This window comes from Myotis nattereri, assembly GCF_964212035.1.
Source record: "Myotis nattereri genome assembly, chromosome: 9".
Lineage (NCBI taxonomy): Eukaryota > Metazoa > Chordata > Mammalia > Chiroptera > Vespertilionidae > Myotis > Myotis nattereri.
In genome coordinates, this window is record NC_138084.1 from 1780339 (window position 1) to 1792196 (window position 11858).

General features: G+C 65.9%; 1 protein-coding gene across 1 annotated transcript; it reads right to left on the reverse strand.

The window, feature by feature from the left end:
• Positions 1-10: 10 nt before the first annotated feature.
• On the reverse strand, positions 11-11222 carry TOLLIP (toll interacting protein). Its single transcript, XM_081098066.1, has 6 exons — positions 11066-11222; positions 6887-7036; positions 5703-5885; positions 4943-5095; positions 3389-3479; positions 11-2193 (listed from the first exon to the last, which is right to left on the reverse strand). Exons 1-6 carry the CDS (start codon positions 11096-11098, stop codon positions 1979-1981), a joined length of 825 nt encoding a protein of 274 aa, XP_080954192.1. The 5' UTR covers positions 11099-11222; the 3' UTR covers positions 11-1978.
• Between the last annotated feature and the right edge of the window lie 636 nt (positions 11223-11858).

An 11858-nucleotide genomic window follows, 5' to 3' on the forward strand; every position in this document is an offset into this window, starting at 1 on the left:
AACACATGTGTAAACTTCCCTGCAGGACTTTAATGCTCTACTCTCATATAGATCATTTATTAAATTAGGCTGAAAAGTAAAAATATATTTTACAATCAAAGGAAATCTGGACGCTGGACCCAGGAGAATGACAAGCACAGGCTCCGAGACGCACTGGCACCCACAGCGGCGGGGGCGGGGGGTGGGGTGGGGGGGGGCTGCGGAGGCGACTGTGGAGGGGCCTTCAGGAGACTCGGCTGCCCAGGAGGAAGCAGCAGTGCCTAAGGCCTGCCGTTTGCAGGCGGCCTGGCCGGGCCTCCTGAGGGACCGCACTTCCCTGTGGGTGCGGGCGGCCCTGTGGGCAGACCTGGGGCAGCCGTGGAGGCCGATGTGCTCTGACAAGGCAGGCCTTATGAAACGGGGGCTCTGACCAACTAAAAATGCAGCGCGCCTGGGGAAGTAAAGCGGAGGTGTGGCAAGTGCAGGTCACCCTAAAAACTACGCGCTCCGCACACTGGGCCGCCGTGAGCAGGTCTGCCCTGGGCCGGGGCTGAGTGCTCCCAGGGGTCCCACATGCCTCCCTGGAAGGGGGAGCTGCCAGGCCCGCTCAGGCCACCACTCAAACCCCAGGCCCGCAGGCCTGCCCTACGCTTTCGACGCTGAGGAGTCGGCCTCGAGCTCACCAAGCAAGTGGTGCGAGCCCCCCAGGCCCTGGCCACCCCGTGGCACACCCTCAGGCTGACAGGACAGGCGTGAGCAGTGCACCCGACCACGCGCAGCCCTGAAGGAGACCGCCTCGGGTGCAGCCCGCATGTTGGAGGGAGGAGCCCTAACAGCCCTTCTTTCTCCCGCCGAGCCACCACCCTCCAGCTGCCAGGACGGTCCCGACCCTGAATCAGAAAGAGCTGAGGCCCCAGGCCAGGCAATGGCTAGAGAAAGGACAGTGACTGCAGCTTACTGCGAACCCACCCCCCCACCCGAGGACGCACGCGTTCAACCCATGGGTGTGACTTAGAGTGCGTCATTTCTGAGGAGCTCCTCGTTTCACTAGGCGTCACCCACCAGGTCCCCACGCTGTGGCCGCGGCCAGCACCGGGCCAGGGTGCAGCTCGCACATGCGCACATGGGCTCCAGGGGATTTTGGCACTGTCTCCACCCTCCACACGCATCCTCGGACCCGGCACATGCTCACTGAACTGAGTGTCAGTGGGAGCCAGCAGGTCTCAGCGCCCTCCCTCCCATTAGCGAAGCACTAGGTCTATGACTTGTTACCCCAAGTTCAGGTTCTGGTACGAGAGTCCATCAAGGAGGAGAAGCCGCCCCTCAGCATGGCACCCCCCAGAGCTGACGAACAGCAGGCGGAGACCAGGGATCCTCTGAGCTAGGACAGCCCCTCCGGCCACCGCGAGGGCTGTGACGGGGGCTGGCGGGCTGGACAGTCAGGCTGACACCGTGGCTGAGGCCTGGCCAAGCCACACTGGCCCAGGCCACCGGGGAGCAGCCAGGCCACGAAGCCCACGGAGGGAGGGACGGGAGTTTTCAGTTGGCAAGTTCTAAACCCCAAGCAGCTGTCAGTGGACTGCGAACCTAAGGAAGGAGGTCTGTTCCCGTAAGTGGCCGGACTACGCGCCAGGAACCAACCAGAAGGGCACTCGGCCTCCCCCGGCCCAGGCGAGGCAGGCTGCTCCCGCAAGGGCCCTCTCGGGAGGAGCAGCTCGGAGCCCTGGGTGGCGCGTCCCCAGCAGAGGCGAGTGTGCACACGGCCACGGCCACGTGCCGCTCACCCCCACAGAGGGAGGAGGGAGGCCCCCACGGCCACCCCGCTGGCAGTCCAGAGCAGCTGCCGGAACCCAAACCCACCTGCATCCCCAACAGGCGGACTGGTGACGGGACACTGAGGAGGGGACACAGGGATCTCGTTGGGACAGGGCTCGGGCGCCCCAGTGGCAGGTCCAAAGGGCTGGAGCGGCGTGGCGGCGAGGGCGCAGGCGGCGGGAGTCTAGGACTCCTCACCCATCTGCAGCAGAGAGTTGACGGCCGCATCCTTGTTCCCTCGCTGGGCCTCCAGCACAGAGCGGATCACCTCACGGTCCATGTTGGGGAACATGTCCTGGATGGCCCTCAGGTCCTCCTCGTTACAGCGGGGTGGGGCGCTCACAGCTGCCGGGGGCAAGGCCACGGGCACCATGCCAGGGCTGCACACGGCGGGCATTCCTACAAGCACAAGACGGGGTTTAGGTAGGCGGGCGGTCGACCGTGCCGAGGCCACCTCTGGCTCAAGAGAGCAGCCTGCGCTCTGAGGGCCTCCCCCAGGGCTCATAGGCGCCGACTAGCAAGGGCACCCAAGCAACGTGACCCAGAACCCCCAGGCACACGGGAGAGGAGCGCAGCTTTTCTGTTCCCATGTGGTTGTTTCAAAACGTCTGAAGGATGTCAAAGGAGAGTCTCCATCTGTGAAGAAACCTACCCTTTCCTAAAGCCAGCATCTTAGGGCCTCGCAAAGAGCCCAGGATGGAGCCACACAGACACGACACGTGCACCTCCTCAGAAAGCAGCTCGCCCTCTGCAGGCACATGTGGTGCCGGCCACTGTGTGGGAGCCCCACACAGGTGAGGCTCTCCCCGGGACGCGCTGGGTCTCACTGGAGGCCGGGCTGGGTCTCACCGGGCCGGGCTGGGGCTCACTGGGAAACGGGCCTTAGCAGACGTGACCAGGGAAGCGGAACTCACACGGGGGTGGGGTGGGCTCTCACCCAACAACCCCCACCAGCACCCCGGCCTCCTCTCCAGCGCCCTCCCAGGTGCTGACCGCTGGCGTGCCTTCTCGGCGTAGTGGGGAGGCCACGCTCTGCTTGGACCCAGCTCCCGGGACCTCGGCAGACACTGGGGCTCGCCCACTGCCCTTCTCTGGGTCCGTCCTCACTGCCTGCCGCTGCCTGAGCCCAGGTATGTCACTGCTACAAGGGAGCTCACCAACAGCTCAAGTTGTGATTTTAAAATTCGAAGACAGAAAAGCTGCGACGCCACTTGATGGCGCTGTGCTGCCACAACTGCTCGCCTATAAGGAGCGGTAAAGCCCCACGGACAGACAGGGCCAGTGCTGCCAGAGCACGGCTCACCTCACCCAACAGGGGCGTGGTCTGTGAGGCCACGCATGCGCTGCAATGTTCAGAAATTACATTTCTGCATCCCCGCAAATTGCAACTCACCCTGTCTGTGCCAATAGCTAAGGAAAAAGAAAGTTCCGTTTCCTATACACGCAGAGAAGATCCAAGTGTAACACCTGGCCCTCGCTTCTGGAACGATCCTCACGCCTCACTCCAAGACCGGGCTAAGGCTCTAGGCCGCACTCCCAGTCCCCACCCCCCTATCCTAACACCCCCCCAGGAGCCACCCCGAGAGGCGCTCACCTGTGATGGGCACGTAGCCGACGCCCTGCTGGTACACGGTGGGCATCAGGACCACGGGCTGAGGCGGCATCATCATGGTGGCCGGCAGGGACTGCAACACACCAAGGCGATCGCAGGGTCACAGCAGACCCCAGCACACACAAACCCTTCACTTGCAGCCCCACCCACCGCGTCCTGGGAGTGACAGCTCAGGGCCGCCGCCCGCCCTCCCCAGCACCCCAGTGCTCCTCTGCTCAAGATGGGGGAATGAATGGCTCAGGTAGAAATGTCGCCAGACCTACAGGACCGTGGCCAACTGAGATGTCACCGAAGACGACCAGGTTCCAGAACAAATGTGTGAGCTGCGGGTCGGCACCAGGACAGTTCACGGGAGTCTCTAAGACAGTGGTTCTCAACCTTCTGGTCCTTTAAATACAGTTCCTCATGTGGTGACCCAACCATAAAATTACTGTCGTTGCTACTTCATCACTGTCATGTTGCTGTGATGAATCGTCATGTAAATATCTGATCTGCAGGATGGTCTTAGGCGGCCCCTGTGAAAGGGTCGTTGGACCGCCAGAGGGGCTGCGGCCCACAGGCTGAGAACCGCTGCCCTAAGATGTGAACCCTCTCAGTCAGTGTAGAGAGGTGTGGTGCTTCTGTAAAGGCGCCGGTGAAAGACGCACAAGGGTGCCTGGCCAGGGTGGCTCAGGGTTGAGGGTCTAGGAGGTCACAGTTCGATTCCCAATCAGGGCACATGCCCGGGTTGCAGGCTCGATTCCCAGTCGGGGAGTGCGCAGGAGAGGAGGCAGCCGATCGATATTTCTCTCTCCCTTCCTCTCTAAGCGTGCCTTGGGTGAGGATTAGAAATAAAAAAGGTGCAGGAGGAAACCCTGATGAGTGAAGGTGTACTGATGCGGGACTGGCTCTAAAGTCGTCCGGCACCAATGGAGGGGCTGGCACTCAGGTGAGGGCTGCTGAGCTGCAGGCACCCACTCGGGCCCCACACCTGCTCCCGCCTGCCCCACCCGCTGGGGTTTCCACAGCAAAGGTTCCCATGACGTGAGCAGCTCCCGGGAGATACGGAGACGGCAGGAACCCAGAGGCCCTGACCCTGCCTTGACCCATCACGGCCTCCGAGCCCCCAGGACGCCAGTGGCGGGTGCTGAGGAGGAGCCAGGCCCTGAGGGGCTGGCCCGGCGGCACCATCCCCACCTCATCCCCGTGCGGCCCTGAGACACCCCACTACTGCACAGGGGGGGCCCTGCAGGCCATAAGACTTACGGCGTAAGGGAAGCCACACCTCGAAAGATGGGCCACAAAATAGAAACAAAAAATAAAAATTAAAAAAGATGGGCCTCGATCCCGTGACTTGGCCATCACACAGCAGTTCCCAGGCAGAATGCGGGGCGGAGAGGGCGGCGGCTCCTGTGGCCGCGCCGGGACCTGCGCTCGGGCTGTGGCCAAGCTGCTCAGGGAGAAAGACTCCTTGCTGCAGGTCAGCTGCCATGGGCCACCGGGGGCGCGAGGAGCCAGCCCGGCCGACACCTGCCCGGCCCCGGCCCAGGCGCTTACCGAGTAGGACATGACCAGGTTGATCATGCCCTCCTTGTCGTCTCCCTGCCGCCCACTCAGGCAGTACCACTTGTCCTCCACCTCGCCCTGCCGCAGCGCCTCGGACAGCGTGATGTGCGTCCAGGCGATGCGATCGTCCATGGAGAAGGCTCGCTGAGGGACACAGGGAAACCAGCATGAGAGCCCTGAGACCTGCCAAGTACTGCCCTTGTCCCCCCCCCACCCCCCCCAAGCCCTGCCCCACCCTCAGCTGCCTGGAGACTCAAGGCCACTCCTCCCCAGGCTGGAAGCCCAGGGCACAAATGCAGGAAAGGAGGTGCCCTTGAGCTCACCACACCCTCCCAAGGGAGCGGAGGGGAAGAGGGAGGGCAGGGGCAGAGGGGCCACCTCCCTCACCCTCTGAGCTCTCACCTGCGGGCACCCTGGCTGGCCTCAGGGGAGACAGACAGGGTGCTCCCAGGCAGTGACCATGGGACCAGGCACGGAAGAGCCCACTGCACCCTCTGCTACTCCCAGGGACACCCGGGTAGACAGCCTGCCACTCGCACCACCCAGAACCCCCTCCTGCCTGCCAGGGGACCACCCACTTCCCCCATCCTGCTCGTCGGGGCAGGGCCTCGAGGGCGTGCGCCGGAGGGAACATGCGCCAACACTCGTGTGCGTCACTGGCGATGACGTCCTCCCACTGCTGCTGGGACTCCGGGGCAGGGTCGCCAGCACCACATGCCCCAGTCCCGGGCCTGCCTGCCCGACGCCGCACCTCGTCGAAGATCTCCAGGTAGAAGGAGTCCACGCCGGGCGGCACGGTGCAGTGGATGACCTTATTCCAGCGCGGGTTCTTGGCGCCGTTGTGGGCCGTGGGCGTCTCGTACACTGCGTAGCCCAGGCGCAGCCGGCAGTACGGGTCCATGCGGGTCATGCCGTAATTCTTTGCCAACTTGGCCTGAAACAAAGCCACGTCAGAAAGACGAGGAGCCGCTACAGTGAGAGCTCAGGCGCACCAGGTCACCTGCCCTTCAACGCGTCACCGTGTCCCCGGGTCTGAATCAGCCACGCGATCCGAGGAGCATGTGCTCCTGGGCGCCAGGGCGGAGAAGCAAGTTCCCGCGGGAGCCGCTGTCTGCAAGGAGCGTGATGGAGAGAGGCGGGGGCTGGAGGAGGGAGCTCCCCTGGAGGCATGTCCCATCTGAAATGCCCGCCAGGCGTCCAGGGAGAGGCCCGAGGGCCTGGCCAGGAGTTGCTGCCCCCGGACCATGTGGGCAGAGAGGAGAGGGGCTGGCTGGGACTGAGCCTGCATCACAGCCCCAGCCCAGGACCAGGGCATGGCCTCTGTGAGCCCAGGGGACGAGGTCTGTCAAAAGGAAGCGGGAAGCCACGGGCGGCACGGCCAAAAGGCCAAGTATTGAACCGGAATGTTTCTAACCACAGGGCCCGCCCTCGGCGGCCTGGTGCTGGTGGAGGGTGCAGCCGGCTGCCAGCCCTGTAGTCCCTGGTGCCCGCAGGAGGCAGCGCTCCGCTCCAGCAGGGCATGGACCTGGTTGCAGGAGAGCACCGGAGGGGAGGTGTGCGAGGTGCACCGCGGCTGCGGCCCCCTCAGCATGAGAGCTGAGTGTGTGTGCTGCGCCCCGACTCCTTCCTCCCCGAGCCCCACAGCTCCTGGTGCGGACGGCAGCGCCCTCCCTGGCCCTCTGCGCCTGGCCCTCATCTGCACAGCAGGGGCCCCACCTCCCCGGCGCCTTGAGGCCAGGAGAGACCTGGGCCTACGCAGGAGCCGCTAAATGCTCATTAGTAAGTGTTGCTAGTACCTTGGGCAGAGCCCTGGGTGTCAACAATATTTTGCACGCATGTCCTTTTTCATCAGATACATGTTTTAGGAAAAACTAGAATCAGAAAAAGTTCCATTTGTTGACACAGAACCCTCCCCCTCCGGGTCCAGGCCCGCACCTGCACCACGGTGATGTTGAGGCGGTCCACCGTGCCCAGGGCCCCGCCGTACTGCAGCTGCTGGGCCGCCTGCGCGTCCAGCTGCACCTGCTGCTGCTGCTGCGTGGGCGCGATGCGGAGGAAGTCCTGCGGGAGCTCCCCGATGTACACCTGCGGGGAGAAGAGTCAGCGCGGCCGGGCCAGGACCGAACCCCCATTTCCAGGACCCAGACGCCCGGGCTACCCTGGACCTCAGTTCTTCACCTGTACAGGGAGAGGCCCTGGGCTCAGGCATCCAGCCTGGGGACCTGCCGCTGGACCCCCTGCCGCTCTGGGGAGGGAGCCCTGGCACTCGGCGGGCACTGGGCACACCAGCTCCATGAAGGGCAGGATGCTGCCCCCGAAGAGGTACAGGCTCGAACAGGCTGCTAGGCGTGTCATGGACCGCTTTGGGGGTCACAAGCTCTGTCTCTGTCCGTGACTCATTCTCACTGGGCCACTCCCACCACCAGGGAGGCCTGCTAATGACAAGGGACTGGCTCCCACGCCACCAGAGACAGGTCGGAGCCAACCCAGACCCCAGGTCATTGGGAAGACCTCCTGCACCGATGTCCTCAGCACTCCCCCTAACAGCGCGAATCAAGCTGCCGCTCCTTCCGCCGCCCAGGCTGCCCACGAGGCTGCCAGAACAGCCGCTCCCGCAGAAGCCGGCCCAGGTGCCGCCAGCGCACAGACCCGGCCCAGGGCGGACCGGCGGGCCGCCTCACGTTCCCGTTCCTGTCCCCCCAAGGGGCCTCGAGAAAGTATTTCCCTCAACGCCCACCCCCTTGGCACTTCAACATGGAGGCACGCTGTCTGCTCAGGACCCTTGTCTACCGGAGAGAAAGTCCTTTTTAAGTAACTGCCAGGTGTTTTTTTCAGCCCTTGACATAGCTAGTGATGGGCTGAGTAGCTTTTGTGGAATTAAAAAATGAAATGTAAATGGTTTCTATTCCATTGGGAGGCGGCCCCAGTGGGTCTGCACCTGACCTCCCGTGGCTGTGCCGTCCGTGAACTCGACGCGCTAAGGACAAAGTCCAGCAACCTGAGCTGGGGGGCCAACAGCACCCCGTGCTGCGAGGGCACAGGCTAAGGGCCCTGGAGCCCCCCCAACCTGGCCCCAGGAGGACCCTGCACCCTCACTGAACCCAAAGCTACTCACAGCTCTAGGTCAACATGACCTTCACAGCTGGCGCCAGGGCAGGGAGGGCTGGGCCAGGCCGAGGCCTAAGGGACAGAGGGCACAGCCAAGCAAAGCCACAGCGCCCGCCGCCGGCGCAGCTGCAGGCCTCTCGGGGGAGCCGGCTCCCAGGGGAGCCCCACTCTGCGGAGCACACCTGCGGCGCCTGGAGGCAACTGAGCCCTGGAGCCCCTGTGCCTCTGAGGAGGCTGCCCCGCTCCCAGGCCACTGGAGTGACCCAGGGCCAGGGCTCAGCATGGCCCAGAGTCTGGCCAGGAGACATGGCCCTGTCCAGCCGACAACCACAGGAGGGGCTGGGAGTGGACGTGCTGAGACCAAACACGGTGGGTGGACCAGGACAGACATGAGGCTCGAGGGCACCCAGGTGGCTGTGCGCGGCAGCCTGCGGTGAGCAGGTGCGGCCGGGCCCCAGCGCACCGGGAAGGGAAGGCTGCCCGCGGCCCTGCTCACTCGGCCCCAGGGCTTCCTGGACGAAGAGGCTTATGGAGAGGCCCAGGACAGGCCACTGTGGTCCCAAGAAACACGTAACAGAAACCTGCTGGAGGTGAGACTCGCCCACGGCCCCGCACAGATCACTAACATTTTGCTGTAAGTTCAGCGTCTTCCCAAATCACGTTGGGAGGAAACTCCAATTCTTCACCAACACCCAGGGCCACGAACTCCACGTGGGCCAGCGCCCCGATTCCCTGGTCAAGTCACCCCCTTCCCCCACATGTGGTCCTGCCCCCGTCTCCTGTGCCTCCTCCACCTCTGCTGATGTCCTAGCGCGTCCTTGGCCCCTGCCTGTGTGGGTGCTGCCGCCATCCTCCGGCCGCCTGGACACCACTGCGTTCCCTCCCGCCCCACCCTTCCTAGCTCACTGCAGAGACCGGGTCTGTCCCATGCCTACCACCCACGCCTTCACCAACTTCTTAAACCACTCATGACAGGACAGGCACTTCCAGGCCAAAATGTTTGGCTGTGCCCGCTCTGCTAGAGTCCCCGGCATGGGAACCTGCATGGACCGCAGGGAGCTGGTGGAGACAGACGGGAGGGAGAGCAGGAGGCCAGGAGCGGTGGCCCTCAAGGGCCACTGATGGCGGAGACAGGTGAGGAGCCAGGGGCGTGCTTGGCACCTGGCTGCAGGGTGTGACAGCAGGTGGACCAGCCGAGCGAGTGTGACGTGAGTGGGTGGTGCCGAGGCGGAAGGAATGGCGTCCAGACCTGCTCTGGAGGCAGAGCCAGCAAGACCTCCCGAGGGTGGAGGAGGCTCGTCATCCCAAGCTTGGCCCTCCCTCCCTCTCCCCCGGACCCTGCGCCACTCCTTTATTGCAGGAGCAGGAGGCAGTGGTCGGACTTCAGGGTCAGTCCCGAGTGAGTGAGTCCCGGCTCTGGGCTCCCTGGGCCCCAGCTGAACCTCCGCCTGTGGGCAGGGCTGGGGTCACACTCAGGCCTGCTGCCCAGCCAGGGCCCAGCACAGGGAGCACTGCCCAAAGCCGCCTTCACAGCACCAGCTGGTGTCTGGCTTCTCTGTGGCCAGGCCAAGCGCCTGGCTACGCCTGCACCTCCCGGCGCCCAGCCACTGCGCCCAGGGAGCGGGGCCTCCCACCCGCCTCTGCGAATGGCAAAGGGTCCAAGTGCTGCTTAGCCCCCGGGGCCACGGGTCGGCTGGAGAGGGGAAACCACCGAGGGTGTGTGCCAGGCAAAACGTTTTGTAAAAAACTGACTCTGGTCCCTAGATAAAACTCAAGGGCCACATCCATCTGCCGCCCACAGCCCTCCCACCCGGAAGGCCACGCCTGTCGCTCTCCCCCGGGCACAGCAGGGCGCTCCGGGCCTTCCCATCAGACAACTTCTGCTCGTCCCTCAAGGATCAGGTTCCTCCAAGAACTGACCCCCCCGCCCCCCAGCCCCGGGCCCAGGACAGGCTGCCCCTGGCTGCCGCTCACACTGAGTGTAAGCCCACAGGTGCCATGGCGCCCGCCCGCCCCTGCCTGGCTCATGTGTGTAGTCAGAGCCCGGCTGTGAGGTCCGTGGGCCCCGCCGGCTCCCTCACTGCGGCCTGAGTCGCACCTGCTCCAGCGGCACCCAGGCCGGGCCACCGAGGTCCCCCCGCAGGGCCACCTACCGTTCCTGCCGGTGCACAGGCCAGGGAAGGCACCCGGGGCACGCGCACAGCAGCACGCGCACCGCAGGCCCCGCGGCGTGGGCGCCTGGACAGCGCGTGTCTGCACACGGGCGCCCCGTTCCCCGCGGAAGGGTCAGCTGCTCCCGCTCTGTGCAGCCGGAGCTGACCGCCCCCCGGATGGCGGCTGCCACAGGTGAGGGTGGGGACCGGTGGGGCCAGGGACCCGGGGCCTCCGCCTGCCCATCGCGCCGCTGCTCTGGCGGCCTCGCCTCTAAGGGGCCCGGAGGCTGCGGGCGGTCACCCCGCCGCCAGGGAGAAGGGGGAGAGGGCGGGGGACCCTCCGCGCCCGCAGCGGGCTCCTCTCCAGCGGGGAAACGCACCCCGCGCAGAGGGCCCGTCACCGCTCAGGCGGGAAGGTCCGCACGCTGCTCGCCGGCCGGCGCCGGGGTCAGTCACGCGGCTGCGCACTGCGAGCCGCTGCGGGGGCCGCCTTCCCGCTCGTGACCGCCCGCCCGCCCGGGCCCAGCTCCCACCTCGCTCCCGCGCGGCCGCCCCAAGCCCCCCTCCGCCGGGGAAGCGGCGAGACGGCCCGCCACGGGGCTTCCCCATCCGGGCCCGCGAGGCCGGGGCCTCTCCATACCGGGTACGGACTACGAGTTCCGCATGCTGCCGTCGGGGAGCCCGCCGGGGCGCAGGAGCCCCCTCCATCCGGGGACCACCAGGCGCGGGGGCTCCTCATCCCCGCGCGCCCCCACCCCGGCCCCGCCCGCGGCCCACTCGCCTGCTACGAGCTGGGAACCCGTGCCGCCGCCCGCGCCCGAGGGGAGAGCCCGCCGCCGCCCCGGAGGCTCACCGGCCCGCGTTGCGTGCTGACGGTGGTCGCCATGGTGCTCGGCCGCCGCGCCTCGCCCGCCGAGAACCGACACGCCGGCGATCTTCCCTCCGGAGCCTGCGTCGCCGCCAACGGTTGTCCCAGCGAAGCCGCCGCCGTCAGTCAGCTGACGGCCGCCCCGCCCCCGCGCCGCGCACTGCGCAGGCGCCGCGCAGCCCCGCCCCTTCCGGCGCCGCGCGCGCACCCCCCCGGGCGCTCCCAGTCGGCGCCTGCGCAGTCGCTCCCCCGCCGCCTCCCGCTGCGTGGCTCCGGAGCGGGCTACCTGGTCCTGGGCTCCGCCTGAGACGGTCGCTTGGCCGGGGAGCCCGGCCTCCTGGACCCCCGGGCGGGACAGTGTGGCCGCAGAACCAGCTCGCAATGGCCCTGCGCTGTTTGGACCGGGACACTGAATTGCTTTTCAGAGATAACAAAAACCCCAAGTGATGCGCCGGAAGCAGCGCCCAGGAGAGACCTTTGACCTCTAGCTGCACTCGGGGCCAAAGTCCTTCCCGCGGGACCCAAAGACCATACATAAAGGGAGCTTGACCTCGGAAACCCCACGGGAGAGCGAAAGCGGGTCCGCTGTGCGCGGGATCCGTGCCGCAGCCCCTCCGCGCCGGGGCCGAGGCCCTCCCGCTTCCCCTGCCCCAGCCCTGGGTCACTCAGCATCAAATGAACCGCTATTTTCAAAAACCCGGTGTCACGGTGTGGTGGGCAGTCAGGTCGCCGGGCAGGTACAGAAGGTCGCCAGGGGAGGAGCCCCAGGGGCCTAGCA

What these genes read in the sequence shown, in the direction of transcription:
- TOLLIP (XM_081098066.1), bottom strand. Translation starts at nt 11,098, where the DNA reads ATGGCGACCACCGTCAGCACGCAACGCGGGCCG. An exon ending in TCAACATCACCGTGGTGCAG is followed by an intron (nt 5,886 to 6,886) that starts GTGCGGGCCTGG and finishes GCTTTGTTTCAG; the next exon opens with GCCAAGTTGGCAAAGAATTA. An exon ending in CGGCTACGTGCCCATCACAG is followed by an intron (nt 2,194 to 3,388) that starts GTGAGCGCCTCT and finishes TTGTGCTTGTAG; the next exon opens with GAATGCCCGCCGTGTGCAGC.